Source organism: Mus musculus, chromosome 3 (genome assembly GCF_000001635.26).
Source record: "Mus musculus strain C57BL/6J chromosome 3, GRCm38.p6 C57BL/6J".
Classification (NCBI taxonomy): Eukaryota; Metazoa; Chordata; class Mammalia; order Rodentia; family Muridae; genus Mus; species Mus musculus.
In genome coordinates this window covers 90356598-90367537 of record NC_000069.6, presented here as the reverse complement: position 1 = coordinate 90367537, position 10940 = coordinate 90356598, and the positions used below count along the sequence as shown (strand labels likewise).

The following is a 10940-nucleotide window of genomic DNA, read 5'->3' as shown; positions in this document are numbered from 1 at the left end:
CCCATCTCCCTAGATATGAACCCTACCATCATAAAACACTACCCACACACACACACACACACACACACACACACACACCCTTCTCTTTCCAGCAAGTATCTCCGCCCACCTATGGCTCCAGATTGACTGCTGCTGTACTAGTTACTGCTACATACTTTGATGAGTCCTTTCTCTGAGCAGGTCTTGGCTTCCTTTAGCCCATGTGTTTTGGTTGTCTGCTTTTCTTCGGTACACTAAGAGTAGCTTTGTTGAAGATGAGACTATTTACCAATGATGCATGGCAGAAGAAAGCATAGGCTCTTATCAGGGCAGGGACCACATGGCCTACGATAGGGAACCCAGAGCCAGGGCCAGCTCCTGAGAGTTTACAAGGTGTGGCTCTGTTCATCTCTGAAAGTAACCAGGAAGACACATTTGTTTCACCTTTGGCCAGCCCAAGGTGGGTGTGGACATGTGAGTGAGGCCTTCAGTCACAGACTGGATGCAAGGCCAAGAGTGAGTTGTTGGCTCTAACCTACTTCTGTCCAAATGGTGTGTTCTGGAAAAGTCATTCTTTGGACCCTACCCATCTCAGTGATCACCAAAAGACTCTAGATAGGACAGGATCTAAGAGATTGCTTCTGAGTATCTCCTAGGCTTCCTCACTGCCTTTCAGTCTGACAGAGCAGTTGGAGTCTCTTCCTTAGCCCAGCTGCAGCTCCTGTAGCCTCCTTCTCTGCTTTCCCTTGGAAACCTGGAAGGACCGGTCAGGCATCAGGAATAGTACAAGTTCCCTTGGGGGTGGGGGGATTGGGGCATGTGGCTGGTGAGAGGACACTGAGATGTCAAGTTAGTTTCCAAGAGGCTGTGAGGAAAGGCACACTGGAGATTGTATTTAGCCCAGAGGCTGCCACAGCCTATATCCCACTGATGGGCTCATTCAGCAGAGGTGCCAGATAGGGCTCTTCCCTATGATACCTCCATTACTGGTAGCAGTGTGATAGCTTCTTCAGGGCTGTAGAGTCCCTAACTCCAGGTGAGCTGGGGCTACCATCTATTTTGGTTTTCTCTGCTACCTTGCTATCCTGAGCTTTTCAACCAACGTTGTGTAGAGCCACCTACGTGCAGGCTTTCTGAGAACTGTCACCCTGGTGGTCACTGTCCTGCACTTTCTCCACTGTTTGTCCATATGACCTTGCCCCAGGTATTTCAATATTTTAGGGAGCTGGCTCCTTTCAACTCCTATGCTCCCTGCCCAGCCAGAGGCCCTCTAGAAGACTAAGCCCCAGGCTTTCAACCATAGGAGCAGGAAGAGCAGTGCTTGTTGTTTCTGTGTGTGCCCCACCTCTGGTGAGTTGGGCCAGTAAGAGGGTCAAAACAGGCTTCATCAAGAGGATCCAGGGTTTAAAATAAATATTAAATAACCCTAAAAGCACAAAAAAGAAAAAAAAAAGAAAAAAAAAAGGATCCAGGGCTACCATGTACATGGACCTGAAAGAGGGCTCTGACTCCAACCTTGGTCTTCTCACAGACTGCCCCTAGAATCCAAGGCTGGATGCTCTTGCTGTTAGGATGAGAGCAGCTCATGGTTTGTGGTGGATGGCCTGCCCTCACCACTTCCCCCCTCTTCCTTGGGCTAATGTGAAAGTTGCTAGGGACACAGTCTGTTATCATAAGCTCAAATGGCAGAGTGAATTCTTTCCCATTACTAGTTACAAATTATACTAGGAGAAACTGAGGCAGAGGAGCCAGTTGTCTTTGAGTCTTAAACTTGCACAAGACCTGCTGGGCTACAAGAGCAAGAGGAGATGATTATAAGCTCTTAGGGCATAGGATGAGGTAGATGTGAGCCTGAGCCAATCCAGCATGGAGAAACGGGTGGACTGTCTTCTCCACACCCAGAGAGGGGTAGGAACTGAGGCTAAGGCAGGGTGCAGCAATACTCCAAACTAGGTGCCACAGAAGACAGGCTCAGAGCAGAAGGAAGCCAATGAAGAAAACTGAACTCATCACTCGAGTGAGCAACTCACGATGGAGAGCTGGTGAGTGTGCTTAAGGCCTGGCCAGGGAGGCCTGAACCTCAGAGGGGAGGAAGACAGAAATGGAGACTGCAAGGGCTGTCACCACTCGTCTCACCATCACAATGTCAAGTGGGCACGGCTCAGCTAGAGCTCAAGTTTTTTTTTTTAAATACTTATTTATTATTATACATAAGTACACTGTAGCTGTCTTCAGACACACTACAAGAGGGTGTCAGGTCTCATTATGGATGGTTGTGAGCCACCATGTGGTTGCTGGGAATTGAACTCAGGACCTTCAGAAGAGCAGTCAGTACTCTTACTGCTGAGCCACCTCTCCAGCCAACCCTGAGCTCATTTTTTGCTCCTCTCCCCCAACACCAAACATTGAGCTTCAAGATAGAAGATTCTCAAGCACTGGTTCTTTTTCAGAGAACATCACCCCAACACCATCTGATCTCTAGATCTTGTTTTAAGCATTTATGCATACAGGTGTTTGGCCAGTGGTGGCGCATGCCTATAATCCCAGCACTAGGGAGGTAGAGGCAGGCAGATCTCTGAATTCAAGGTTGGCTTTGTCTACAGAGTTAGTTCCAGAACAGCCAGGGCCACAAGGAACATTGTCTCAAAAAACAAAAACAAAAACATTTTATTTAAATGTTTTATTTGCATGTACATACATGTGCTATGTATGGTGCTCTTGGAAGTCCACAGGGATGCTGGGAATTGAACCCAAGTCCTCTATAAGAGCAAGCAATGTTAACTCATGAGCCATTTCTACAATCCTTTGTTCTAAAGGGATCCGTTTGATTGATAGTTTCAGTCCTAGGTCCCTTGATAGAATAAAGACGCTATAGCACCTAGCATTCCTACTCTTCTCTTTTCCAGCCTCCTGTACCCAGCAGCAAACAGTCACATGCCATGGAGCACTGTCTTGCTCTGTAAAAACAAAACCCAGACAGCTACCTCAGCTAACCTTTCCCTGCCCCACAGTGACATCAGAAGGCAGGTTTTTGTGGGAAGGAAAGTCCATGGCCCAGGGAACCACACATATTGTCTCTCCTGTGCTCACACAAAAATAACACTAGGATCAGTAACAAGATTCCAGCAAGGCTGGGCTCTGCCTTTCTCCATCAGCTCTTCTGATGGTATAAAATATGGCAGAAGATTGGGAGTTGGACAGAGTCCTGACTTTTTTTCTCGAGACAGGGTTTCTCTGTGTAGCCCTGGCTGTCCTGGAACTCACTCTGTAGACCAGGCTGTTCTCAGAAACCCGCCTGCCTCTGCCTCCTGAGTGCTGGAATTAAAGGCTTGCGCCACTACGCCCGGCCAGTCCTGACTTTTAAGTATTCCAGAAAACCAAACAAGATACCATCTTGTTTGGGAGTCACCTAAAAGTTTTGTTAGAAATAAAACATAAAACGTGGGAGCCAAAATGACTGATGCTTTATGTTCAAAGGCAAATTTGAGTGAAAGGTATAAGAATGTTGACACAGCAATTCTAGGCCTTTCTGGGAATTCCAAATGTTAAAGTTTGGTATGTGTGATGGTTTGTATATCCTTGGACCAGGGAGTGGCACCATCTGAAGGTGTGGCCTTGTTGGAATGGGTGTGTCACTGTGGGTGTGGGTATAAGATCCTCACCCTCACTGCCTGGAAGTCAGTCTACCACTAGCAGTCTTTGGATGAAGACATAGAACTCTCAGCTCCTCCTGCACCATGCCTGCCTGGATGCTGCCATGCTCCCTCCTTGATGATTATGGACTGAACCTCTGAACCTGTAAGCCAGCCCCAATTAAATGTTCTTTTATTAAGACTTGCCTTGGTCATGAAGTCTGTTCACAGCAGTAAAACCCTAACTAAGACAGTATGTGTGAATCTCTAATGCTATGAGATCCCTAGCCAGAGAAAGCAGCTACCAACAATTACACTACTAACAGTGCAGATGTGAGGGGGCGCTGGGAAAGGTCAGTCAGGGCACGTATACCAAGTGACTACGGGGTCACTAGAGGTGGAGAGGAGCAACAGCAGAGGCAGGCAAGGAGCTTGAGCCAGAGCTTACCCAACACTCAGACTCTCCCACCAAACCATTCCCATCCCACCTTGGCCACAACTAAAACACAAGTCACAGGAAAGCTTAGAAACCATTCCTTTCTTTATTAAACATAGCTTGCAAGTGATAAATATTACAAAGTTTTTTCTTTTAATCCTTTCTCCAAAAATTAGCTTATTATTTGAATCTTCACTGCTGAAATGCTCAGCAGCCTCTGAAACAGATGGGAGTGTATTTACCTTTTGAAAACCAGTTCCTATTGGTCTTAGTTTGTTTTTTTTTTTCATTTTATTTCCCAAACACAATGCAGAAAATTAGAATGAGTTAAAAAAAGAAAAAAAAAAAAAGAAAAGAAAAAAAGGAAACTTAAAAGAGAGTTGTGCAAAAGGGTCTTGTTCCCTCCCACCCACCCTATTCAGGGAAGGCCATTGCCACCCCACCTCCCTGCTCCCCACCACCCACCCCAATCTATCCTCCACCTTCACCAAGGCCTCACCCATCAACCTATGTTTTTTCCAGGCTTTAATGGCAATAACTAGAGAATAGAAATACTCAGCTCAGGAAATTGGGGGTGGGGTGGGGTGGGGGGCTGGGGGGAGGGATAAACTGGGCCTTTGAAGGAGACAGACTGTGGAACAGTTGCCTTTGGGGGTTCAGATGAGATCTGAGGGAAGGAAAGATATGGGCTACATCTGAGCCCTACTTGTTACCAAGATGAGGGAAATTTCCACATCCTATAGCTCACAACTAGATTACCAACCTGGGGGGTGTTTGCTGGTTAACCACCCTTAAGGATTGTGATTGTGAGGTGAGGCTTGGAGGCTGGTCACAACATGGCTAGAAACACAAGGGCCAAGATGCCATCAGCCCAGCACCCTGTATCACTACTTCTCCCATACCAATCCTGAACCAAGGGACTGGCAACTTTCCAAACTTTACAGTCACACAAGTAACACTAGCACGCCACTTTTGTTTCCTCCCTGGTCTCTCAGCCCAGCACTTCCCTCATCTCAAGGTGCTTTTTGCTTTTTGGCAGATGGGGGAAGAATTGTGGAATTTAGAGCATGGAGGTCAGTGGTTTTCTCCCTCGATTCACTGGTTGAAGATACCAGTTTCACCAAAGCTCACCCAGCAAGTCAGTAGGCCCCAGGTATCCACACTGTGCCTCCTTGTGTCCTGGATTCTTTGTACTGTCCTGGACCTGGAGCCCTATAATTTACAGGAGACAGCCTCAACTCAATCACATATCCTTAAATGGTTCGGACAGAACTTCCTTAGGACAATTAAAATTCTTTCTTTCTACTATTCTACTATCTCCTGACAACCTACCCTTTTAGAAGTCCATGAGGTTCTTTTTCTGAAGGGTTGGGAAAATCCCTTGCATAAGAAAGCTTTGACACTGGGTTTTGTTATATAGGTATATTGTATATATGCTGATGCAATCAGAGGGGGAAAACAGTGCAAATACAATTACAATTCATAATAATACTTGGTTTCAATGCCCCCAGGAACTGCCCCATTCCTCGGCTACCTCCCAACCTCCAGCACTTTCCCACATTATCAACCTAATGCTGGGGTAGGAAGAGTGGGCAGGCTGGGGTAGGGAGTGGGCTCTGCCAAGGCAGTGCTGGTGACCTGGAGAGATTACTCCAGGGTGGGGAGGGCAAGGCACAAAATAGGGGTGGGTGGTGGGGGAGGTGGCATCTTTAAGGGAGGGATGGGGTTGGAGCAGCTGCCAGTCTCAGTGTGCTGGGCCCGGCCCACTCCTCTCCCCACCCTCCACAGTCCTGCCTCCCTCCACCCTCCCCTTCCCCAGAAACCCTTTTGCACGGATCATACACAAACGGGCACATTACAAAATGACATAACACAGTTTCACAATATCCATGGCTAGGGCTTTTTTTTTTTTTCTCTTTTTCATGTTTTTTTTTTTTCTACACAATGTACAATTCCTTTTAAATGGATCAAGAAATAGCTTATATACATGAATGAGTCCTTGTTATAACATCTCGGCAGCAAATATCATAAGCTAATGAAGATCTTGATGGAAAGGAAGGGAGCCTAGGATGAGTGGGATCGGGGCTGTGGAGAGAAGGGGAAGTGGGAATGGTTGGGGAAAGGAACAAAAGTAAAATATCAAGAAGCATCTTTACAAAGCGGTTCTATAGCTAATTCCTCTTAAAGGGGAAAGGAAAGGTAACCAAGGCAGGAAAACATTTATCTCGGGGTCTTTAAAAAGAAATGTCTACCATACATATATCTCATAATGCAGGAAAAATACTTATTCAGCAATGGAGGGAGTTCAGATGTTGTGGTCTACTGACAAAATAAAACCGACAAATAAGGACTTCTGTCTCCTAATTTTACCCCAGCCTTGCCACTAATCCACCCGTTTCAGGTTGCTGTGGAATAAGACACCATCCATGAATGACTGCTTGTAGTGCCTCAAGGTCTAGAGGAAGCTAGATTGTACTGGTTTGATCCCCACTCTACTGATAGCTGAGAGTTTGAGTCCAGTGGTAAAGAACACTGAACTCAGGGTCTTTCCTCCTATCCTTAGGGCGTGAGGGCTAGTGTCTACAAGGGCCCACAGCTGGAGGATGGGAGTTAATTAAAACAAAAAACAAAAACAAAAAAAAGTCTTGGAAGGACACAAGGCAATCAGTGATGTAAAATGTAGAGGCTTTAAGAAAGGGGGACAGGGCAGAACCTAAGGGAGGAGATGGAAGGCTAATACTTTACCATGATTAAGAAAGATTTCACCCCTCTTGCTAATTCCTGGGAAGAGTATGATGATAGGGAAAGAGGATGAGAAATCAAACCTCAGTGACTGAGCAAAGGGCCACAGAGCTATACTAGTATTATAAGCAGCTTCTATGTAATTGACCCTGAAGGGATAAAAACAGGGAAGACCCTACCCTCTTCCCTATGGCCTCAGCACCTAAACAGGCACTGAACTATAGGCTCTCCTTGCCACCACTCCCCATTTCCATACATCTTACCTCCAAACCCTAGTCAAAGTGGCCTGGCTCCCAGGGAGAGGACCTAGCTCAGGGCAAGGACAGGCCCCAGCTGGACGGTATTGCACATTCTCTGTTCCTTTTAATCTCAACTGACAAACTTGGGCACCTTGTACCTCTGAGCACCTCTGAGTTGGGGGTCAGGGAGACTTAACAGAAATGGCACTTCATCACGGGGTAGGGAGAGGTTAGACAGACATGCCACGAGGCAAGATGACTGGTAAGAACATTTAAAAAATGGAAGAAAAAAAAATCTTCCAATTTTGTGGAAGAGAAAAACAGATCAATTTATTCAGTGCTTTCAAAGCACAGAGGGCAAGGAAAAGATGTAAGAATATATCTTTTTATATATATATATAATTTTAAAATAATCCCAACCCCAGCTCCATTAGCCCCCCTCCCCCACCACTTACAGTCAGGGGCACCACATTCCCCAGAAAAATACTTGAAATGACCTGCTCAAACTACTTGTTACTAGCATCTAGCTTCCAGGTCATTTCACCACTTGGAGAGCCCAGACACAGTTGTATCTCTGCTCCTTTATTAAGTGCTCAATACATTTGAGGGAAAGGGAAGAAAGAAAAAACCCAGGAAGACCCGTAGGGCCAGTATAATCACCCACAGTGGCACTGGGGTATTGGGAAAGAAGAGACCAGAGTGGGGGGATTGAGCTTGATTTAGCTTCTTTTCCCACCCTACCCCCAAATTTTATGGGAAAGGTGTATAGTTTGTGTATTTGTGTGTGTGTGTGTGTGTGTGTGTGTGTGTGTAATTTTAAAAGTGCCTTCTTACTTTAAAAAAATTTAGTTTTTAAAAATAAAAATGAGGGAATTTCCCCAGGTGGTTATCAAGGGCAAAATATTATAAAACTCCTCATACATCTTTGTTCAAAGTGTCCCTAGTACACTCTGACAGCTTCTAGGGCTGTAGAGGCAGGTTTTACTACATGTACAATCTGAGGAAAGCAAAGACCCTTCATTTTCAGGTTTCCCTTACCTCAAAAACAGCTTGGTCCCCTCCCTTCCTCCTTGCCACAGTGTGGGCAAACAGGATGTTAATAACCTCCCTAACCTCAGAACAGCGACATTGCACAATTCAATTTATTCTCTACATTAATAGTGCCAAAAAAAAAAAAAAAAAGGCAAGAAAAAAAAAAGGCAAAATGAACAAAATTTTGGGAGAGGACAATACTTGTATAACTAAGGTCCAAAACTGGTTTGACAAACTGCTTGGCTCTAAGGAGTTGGATCTACAGCCAGCATAGCAGAGTCAGAGTGGAATACCAACCTGATTGGGGGGGTCTACACCCGTTATCTCTCAGCACTCAGAGGGTACAGGTATAGAAACATGCTAGAATCTCAACTTCGGGGAGAAACCTCTTCCTCCTCCTCTATGTTTAGTTTCCCTTTCTGTCACATGATCCACATATACCGATTCCAACTTCTAGGATACCCAGCCACCTGCAGCCTGGAAACACCCATTCCTCTGGGACTATGGTTAGAAGGAAGATGAACACTTGTTAAAGGGTATGAAGGTGTGATGAGAGACAATTTTACAAAGAAAATAAGATAAACAATCTCAAGATGGTTGGCCTGGAACAGACTTCTGTGTCCTCACTGGGGTCAGGACGTGGCTGCAGCCCTCTTTGGGACACTAGTGAGCTTATGTAACCCCTCTTCCCCTTAGCCCATGGTTAAACAACAGGTAGTTTTTGTTTTTAAGCTTTTCCCTCTAGGCTCTTTTACTCATTGTCACAGAGCTCAACTTCATTACTATAACACTGCCTCCTAAACTCTCCAGATCCTAACCAACCATAGGTGGGATGTTATTCCTCTTTGTCTGATGATACCCACTCCACAACTCAGGTTAAGTGCACTCAACATCTCTGTCCCTAACATTCTCAGTTATTTCCTATTGGCAGCTGAGGATCCACTGCAATCTGCATGTGATCATTGAATTGTATATCATTTATATATATATATATATATATATACTTTTTTTCAATAAGGAGGAGGGTTAGCAGAGGGTGGTAGGGAAGTAAAGAAAACAGAAGATTGGGGTTAACCGTCTACAGAACAAAGGGAAAACACACAATATAATTAAAAATGATAATAATTATAGCATAAAACATACTTTAGAAACACACATCAAAGGACTTGAATTCTCCCAGGACCTCATTCTGACCTCTATCAGAGGCAAAGATCCAGCTCACTGTTAAAGGAAATCGAAGAGAGAAGACAGAGCAGCAGGAGAGCAGATCGCAGCAGTGTGAATAAAGGGGAGGTGGCAGGGCAGGGCAGGGCATGTGTTTTCTTGTTGATGTCTATTTTTGTCTTCTGTTTTTTTTCGGTTTTGCTTTCCATGTATGGTAGGCACCAGTACAGGCACTGCATGCGACGGAAGTTGGGGGCAATGGGAGAAATGGGTAAAGGATTCAAGGATGGGCAGTACAAGTGGAACAGGCGTTATTTCTGCCCACTGATGGACTGCGATATAGACCTGGGAGGGATCATGTCTAAAAGGTATTCACGCTGCCGGTCTGCCAAACTTGGGGCTTTATGTCCTCCGATGCCAGTGTTCAAGTATGCAATGTTGACACCTAGATTCATGAGACAAAAGGAGGGGACAGGTATTAAGAGAAGAAGTGACACCCCTTTTGGCCTATCCCAGATTGCAGTTAGAAATGGGGAGGACATATCTGCAATGGCCTGTACTTCTCTAGCCTCAGCTTTGTTTCAGCAGCAACTCTACCCTTACTCCTGAGCTTCAGGGAAAGAGTCCTCCAGAAACGTCAGTCCTATCAGGAGTAATGAATGGTCTTTATAGCACAATATAGGAGAAAGAGGTTAAACCTTGGTGACAGAAAAATTATTAAAATGTAGAAAGAATCAATGATCTGCTCTGATTTTGGAACCAATGAAGCATGGAGAAGAATCCTAGATCATTCATGCTGGACAGTTGACCCTGCTGCTATAGAACTCACATGCTCAATGAAAGCACAACAGAATTAAACTTATTTTGTTTGTTTGTTTATTTTTGAGACAGGGTTTCTCTGTGTAGCCCTGGCTGTCCTGGAACTCACTCTGTAGACCATGGCCTCGAACTCAGAGATTCATCTGCCTCTGGGATTAAAGGTGTATGCCACCATGCCCAGCTCAGAATTAAATGTATAATAGCAGAGACAATTTTACCAAAGTCTTAGTGCTTAGTCTTTTACTTAGACTTAGTAAAAATTCATTTGCTGAATAACAAAAGAATAGTTATGGCCTAAGAAAACAGAAAGCAAAGGAAAAATGGGGTCTAAAGGGACTGCTAAAGATTTGTGCATTTGTGCTACAGATGGGTCAGTAGTTGGTAGTGATGCTTTTAATCCCAGCACTGAGGCAAAGACAGGAGGATCTCTGAGTTTGAGGTCAGCCTGGTCTATAGATGAGTTCCAGGATAACCGTGAGTACACAGAGAAACCCTGTCCCTGCCCTACAACCCCCCGCAAATCCCCCCCAAACAAAAACAAACAAACAAACAAACAAACAAACAAAGGAGCACTGGCTGTTCTTCCAGAGGATTGAGGCTTAATTCCTAGCACACACATTACGGCTCACAACTATAAGTAACTCCAGTTCCAGGGGATCAGACATCAGACACCCTATTCTGGCCTCTGTGGGCACCAGGCATGCAAGTGGTATACAGCGTACATGTAGGTGGAACACTCATACTTTAAAAAAAAAAAAAAAGGCCTGTATACTATGGCCAGAGAGAGAGCTCAGTCAGTAAAATGCCTGCCACGCAAACGGGACCTGAGCTTGAGCCTTAGCACCCACATAAAAAAGCCAGGTTTGGTAGTCCATGCTTGTAATCTTAACAATGGGA

At 45.1% G+C, this 10940-nt stretch overlaps 1 protein-coding gene across 6 annotated transcripts in view; it reads right to left on the bottom strand.

The window, feature by feature from the left end:
• Positions 1–4132: 4132 nt before the first annotated feature.
• The window catches only part of Gatad2b (GATA zinc finger domain containing 2B), a 70225-nt gene continuing 63417 nt past the window's right edge, over positions 4133–10940 (bottom strand). For 4 of the 6 annotated variants that reach the window (NM_001379655.1, NM_139304.3, NM_001379657.1 and 1 more), the window contains one exon: positions 4135–9669. In NM_001379655.1, coding sequence (NP_001366584.1) covers positions 9536–9669 — 134 coding nt within the window. In that variant the 3' untranslated portion in view covers positions 4135–9535. Of the gene's footprint in view, positions 9670–10940 lie in introns of all 6 variants that reach the window. The other 2 variants (XM_006501359.4, XM_006501360.4) reach the window with 2 other exon arrangements.